The 5,655-nt window shown below is 40.0% G+C and overlaps 1 protein-coding gene across 4 annotated transcripts in view; it reads left to right on the top strand.

Annotated features, from left to right (window-relative positions):
* Window positions 1-883: 883 nt before the first annotated feature.
* anp32e (acidic (leucine-rich) nuclear phosphoprotein 32 family, member E) overlaps window positions 884-5,655 on the top strand; it is a 10,387-nt gene continuing 5,615 nt past the window's right edge. Inside the window, exons 1-2 of one of the 4 annotated variants that reach the window (XM_016461899.1) lie at window positions 884-1,069; window positions 3,421-3,570. In XM_016461899.1, the coding sequence (XP_016317385.1) occupies window positions 1,016-1,069; window positions 3,421-3,570 (204 nt within the window). In that variant the 5' untranslated portion in view covers window positions 884-1,015. The remainder of the gene's footprint in view (window positions 1,070-3,420; window positions 3,571-5,655) is intronic. The other 3 variants (XM_016461913.1, XM_016461896.1, XM_016461906.1) reach the window with 3 other exon arrangements.

Here is a 5,655-nt window from a genome sequence, read left to right as displayed (position 1 = left end):
TCTGGTAGCCTGGATAAATCAGCTTAGGAGATCTGTTGTGGTGTCCATTCCATTTCAGGGTCAGTGTGCCCTAGTGGTCACCTTGGTGTACTGCACCAATGCACATTGCTGAAAGCATTCATTTTACATCAGAGCTCATTTCCGTCTAAGGTGGGGACAATCGTTTTTAAGCTCTTTTAAAATTAATGTAGATATTTTTGAAGAAAATTTGGATCATGAATTTTATTAGTTTATAATAACAATGGCCTGCTGGTACTCTACCACCAAATGGGCCTTTGTGAGTTCTGTGGAGAAGCGATCAGCAGCACATTACATGGGACAGATGGCGTGGCAAGCGCGCAGCCTTTAAGCCACCATGACTGTCTGGGTTTATGGTCAGCCATTTTGTGGAATTATTGTATGGAAGATACTCAGTGTTTGAGAGTATTATGAGATCACTTGTATAAAACAATGCAAAACGTTTTATTTGTTTGTAAGGAAAATGAGTGCATATACCAAGATAAAATATTTGTAAATAATTATGTTTTTCCCCTAATATGTTAGTGTTCACTTTAGACTCTTTAAAATGCATAATTTTAACCTGGTCTCCAAATTGATTTCGGTTTACTGGAGTATTAAAGGACACGGACATCGCTTGCAGGCGCCAATGAGAACAAAGAATGGGCGGATTTACAGTTTGAAAGCTTCATACTGACGTTCTGACCGACCCGTCTAAAATCTACTGCGCGCTTATTTCCAGCCAATCACGTCTGTCTACAAAAACCGATTATGTTTATAAGCGTGATCCGTTTGAGCGACAGGCCGATCCACCAATGACGCTTTCACAAATAACAACGAGCCAATGAGGGCGCAGTGGGGGCGGGACCTCAGGAAGGGGGTTGGGTGCGAGGTATCATGGAGGATCAGTTAGAGAACGGCAGCCATAGAAGATAGCTGAGCCGTTGGTCCGTGCTCCGGAGTTTCTGACATTTTTTTTCTTTCAACGGTCTAAACCAGTGCAGCAATCACCAACAAAATGGAGATGAAGAAGAGGATCAGTTTAGAGCTGAGGAACAGAACTCCAGCGGAGGTGAGCGCTTTAATTATTAATTTTTGACGGAAACGCGAAATGATGTTAGTTCGCAACCTGTCTATCCTGCACGTTAGGAACATTCAGTAACGTTAGACTCCGCTGAATGGCGGCACCACATGGGCGCCTAAAAGAATGCGAATTCGAGTTTTAGTCATGAATGAATGCATCACAGAATGCATATATAGATCTATACAAGATTATCTTAAAACAAGTAGTCAATATAATCGTTATGTGAGCGCGCAAAACTCTTAGTGAATCTTTTGTGAACTCGTTAACGTTACATGGTCTCCTTTGCCATTGCATTAGACTTGACGTTGTGGACGTCCCACCTAGAACCTCAAAATAATGTACTTACATTTTTAAGACCAATTTTTATTTTGATGGTTCAGAAACAGTTTTTATTATTACTCAACAAGTGACGTCCAATTCGGTTACGACGTTATTATAGTCCCCCGATACGACAATATTCTCGCTTCTAAAGAGAAATAGTAGAAATTAAAACAAAACGGCAGTATTGTTATACGATTCTATAGTCCGACCGTCCATATATGCAAAATACCGAGCGAAAACATAACGCGAATTAATGTCTTATCTCTCCTCATATATAAAAAGTGTATTGTAGGCAAGCTTCACCGATGCGTAACGTTAACGTTACCTCACTATGGCTTCTCTAACCTAGTAAAACGAGCAGTTTCTTCCAAAGGCGGACATCTTACTCTCCAACTCTTCGACATTAGACATTCAGGGGCACTTGCCTTCGGTCTTCCTCCTCAGACCCTCAAAGCCATTTAAGTTCGGGGTTTGAGAGCACAAGCCATATCGAGCGAATGTCGGGTCAAACAGTATAATTCAGCTGCGTTCATGGCTTCTGCAGCGCCTCGCGGTGTGTGTGGTGAGGATGGTGTGTGTGTGAGACAGCTGCTCGAGTCTCCGCGTTGACGGGCGGGGAGTGGAAGTCATTTTGTAGCATCAATAGTTGAAGCGCAAATGACGGTGTTTTGTGGCTTTTACAGTATTTTTATTCACCAGAGTCGAGCGATTTCTGAGTCACCGTGCTTACGTGCTGTGTAGAACGGAATAATTGGCGCTTAGAGCCAGAAATAGTCGCTGGACGGATGCGGTTGTGCGAACCTTTTTTAAAAACAAGTTACCATTTCCCTCCGTGGTTACGTTAATTGCGTAATTATGTAAGCTTCTGTAACATTATTTATCACTGACGTTAAACAATATGCTTTCGGCTTTGTGAAGCATATTCGTCACTGTTTTATTAATTGAAGGAATGTGGCAGATGGTGGAGGGGTGAGGCCCCCTTCCTCCCCTCCGATTTTAGTAGATTATTGTAGGTTTGCCTGAACCGAAGTGGAGAAGCACGCTTCTTTTGAATGGGGGTTCTGATGGATGGGATCTTTTACAGGAGATTGCGTTAATACTCCGACGGAGCGGACGTGTATAAACGATACGTGGTTTTTAACTCGGGTGTATCTTGCGTCACCAGTACAAGAACGATAGCAAAATATTACACGCGCGCGTTCTGAAAATCTTCTTGTGAAACGCTGGCAGTAAATTCATTGCAAATCCTTAGTGATAAAGGAGGTGGAAGCATTACCAAGGCTACATTACACACATCACGTGCTGAAAAATGTATCTTTCCACAAGGGCAACAAGTTATTGAATATTTAAATTTTAGGGCTGCAGTGCACGACTGTGAGCGTCTGCGTTATAAGACCCACACGTTACTTAAAGCCCATAGAAAGTTTTTATTTATTGTAAATATTATTTTTTTTTTAATGTTTTTAAACTTAATTACCTTAATTATTTGTTTCACTCTTTCAGGCAGATAAACATCAATGTTGTTTACATGTTTACAATACCCTTAAAGATACATTTTAATTGGTTTTTGTCTTGTTCCTATTTAATATTATTCATAAAATTTAAAGACATTTATTTTGCTTTCCCCGAAAAGTGTAAATACAGTGGAGCTCCCAAGGCATTGTTCTTCAACAATCCAACCTAACAAAGAGGCGGGGCTTTGTTTTCCCGACCAATAGTAAGGGGGAGGGGGTGGGGTTGAGAAACCTGTTTGAAAACGCTCATTGTTTTTGCAGTACCGTTTGGTGCCACTAGTAGCGTACTAAGTGAAACCCTTCACCTTAGTGTGTAACAAATCTCAAAATTACAGAAATTAAAAAAAAAAATAACACTTATCATTTGATGGGCTACTGGACAGACTGCCACTATCAGTTGCATCAGCAGTTGTTAGATCTTGCAACTTTAGCCTTGTGGTAAATCATAGCCATAGTATGATTCTTTGTTTACCAGTGTCCTAACTATGTTTATCTCTCTTGCAGGTAGCAGAGCTGGTGGTAGATAATTGCCGCTCAAGTGACGGTGAGATTGAAGGCCTGACAGATGAGTTTAAGGAACTGGAGTTCCTCAGCATGGTCAACGTGGGTCTCACCTCCCTGGCCAAACTACCCACACTGCCAAAATTGAGGAAGGTCAGTCAAGAAATAAAGCATTCAGTTCAGTACACCCTAGGCAAAGTGCTCTTAACAAGAAGATCTGTTGTGTTTTAAGTTTAATGTTCTAACCATGCAGAAAACAGATACCATAACACGGTTTACATATTAATGTAGACACGTTGTATTATTAAAGTGCACAAAAATGGATGGAGAATGCCCAAAGGAAACTTAAGAAGTGTGACGTTGTACATGAAATGTCCAAAAATGTCCATGTTGAATAAGTGTAGTTGTAAATTGTCTTATAAGTATATAAATGGGTGTATACATTAATGTCAATTAGTATTACTCAGTCGAATTGTGTAATTCGATTAGTATTACTCAGTACTTGTGTAATTATTCTGTAATTATTTTCTGAGTACATTCATTGCTTTAATTGTCCTGTTAGTATTTGTTTCAACCTTTCCAGTATATGTTAAGTTTATTTTAAGAGCAATTCTGTCTCCAGGGTTTCTGCGGGGTCTTAAAAAGTCTTACATTTAGTTGTATCAAATTTAAGGCCTTAAAAAGTCTTAAATTGCACAAGAAAGTCTTAATTATGATTTCAAGAGGTCTTAAATTTGGGGACGGTACGACCAGAATTGCGATATGCTGAATGTGACGATTAAACTTCAAAAGGCTATGATTTCATGAGCGCTGCACGTTCAGAGTCTGGTGCTGCGCTGCTTTGTGTTCTGCCGTTACCGGGGAAATAGTTATAGGTCTGCCAAACGCTCCACCTGCTGCCAGAGAATGAATGTGCATTTTCAATAAAACGGTTGTTTTGTTTAGATTTCAGACAAATGCAAAAATCGGCCCATGTTTTTACCCTGCAAACACGCAAAGCTTTAAATGTGAACTGGTGGATTGACAAGAAGACAATGCATTTTAAAAATCTAAACAGTATAGGGGTGTGCGATATGTATGGTTTGCGATAATATTGTAATTGTTTTAACGATGTGCGATTTGATATTATCGAGTATATCACGATAAGCAAACAAAACACACCTACAGAGTGCACGCATACATTACGTGAAGAAGTCTTGTGTTATACTGTCCGCTAGGGTCCGTTGTGGTATGCGCGATGTAAAAATCGTCATCGGAGAGTGTGCAGAGGCTCCGCGTGCCTCCCATTTTTTGTCACTGCGCGGACAAGTACTGAAGAAGCCCTGTTGCTACTCGAACCTGTACAATCCGTCGATAAAACAATATAAAGACAGCCAGATGTGCAATAATTGTGGGCAGTTGTTTGTTTACTGTTCAAGCCGATCTACTGCGCATGTATGGAACACGTCCGCAGAGCGGACCATCAGCGTATGCTTTCGGTAGTATAAATACAAGTAGTCCGTGTACACGTCCGGATTGCTCATGCGGAAAGTATAACACAGGCTTTAGTAGTTTAGACTAGTGCGTGTGCGCATTTAGAGTGCGTTTTCACTGCAAGAATCAGTCTATTCAAATGCATTTAGAATTATCACATAATTCAAGATATGGGGCAGAAAATGTATATATTTATATCATTTCATATAGTTAATATCACATGAAGAGTGACGTTTTTTTTTTTCCTCTCCAAAAGTCAGCATGATTACAAATGTTATATTTATTTTATACAACAGTTCAATAAACAAGAAGTTAATATTAAGAGACTTACGTTTTAGACACCATATTAACCTATTTTTGCTCTATTTCTCCAACAAAAATCATTTCAAACACAGCCACAGCGCTGTTTTGCGTCTCTGAGTAACAGGACGGTGTTTTGTTCCTGAATGAATCGACCGTTTACATGATTCGGTTCAATCGCTATGACTCTCTTAAAGGGATAGTTCACCCAAAAATGAAAATTTTATGTTTATCTGCTTACCCCCAGCGCATCCAATATGTAGGTGACTGTTTCTTCAGTAGAACACAAACGAAGATTCAGACTGTTGCAGTCTGTCAGTCATATAATGCAAGTGGATGGGAATCACGGCTTTGAGAGTCAAAAAACATACACAAACAAAACCAAATTAAACCCTGCGGCTCGTGACGATACATTGATGTGTAAAGACACGAAACGATCGGTCTGTGCAAGAAACTGAACAGTAT

The sequence above is a fragment of the Sinocyclocheilus anshuiensis genome, unplaced genomic scaffold, assembly GCF_001515605.1.
Source record: "Sinocyclocheilus anshuiensis isolate Anshui unplaced genomic scaffold, SAMN03320099.WGS_v1.1 scaffold253, whole genome shotgun sequence".
Taxonomy (NCBI): Eukaryota; Metazoa; Chordata; class Actinopteri; order Cypriniformes; family Cyprinidae; genus Sinocyclocheilus; species Sinocyclocheilus anshuiensis.
Note: the sequence above shows the minus strand (reverse complement) of the source record. Positions and strands in the feature narration are given on the sequence as shown.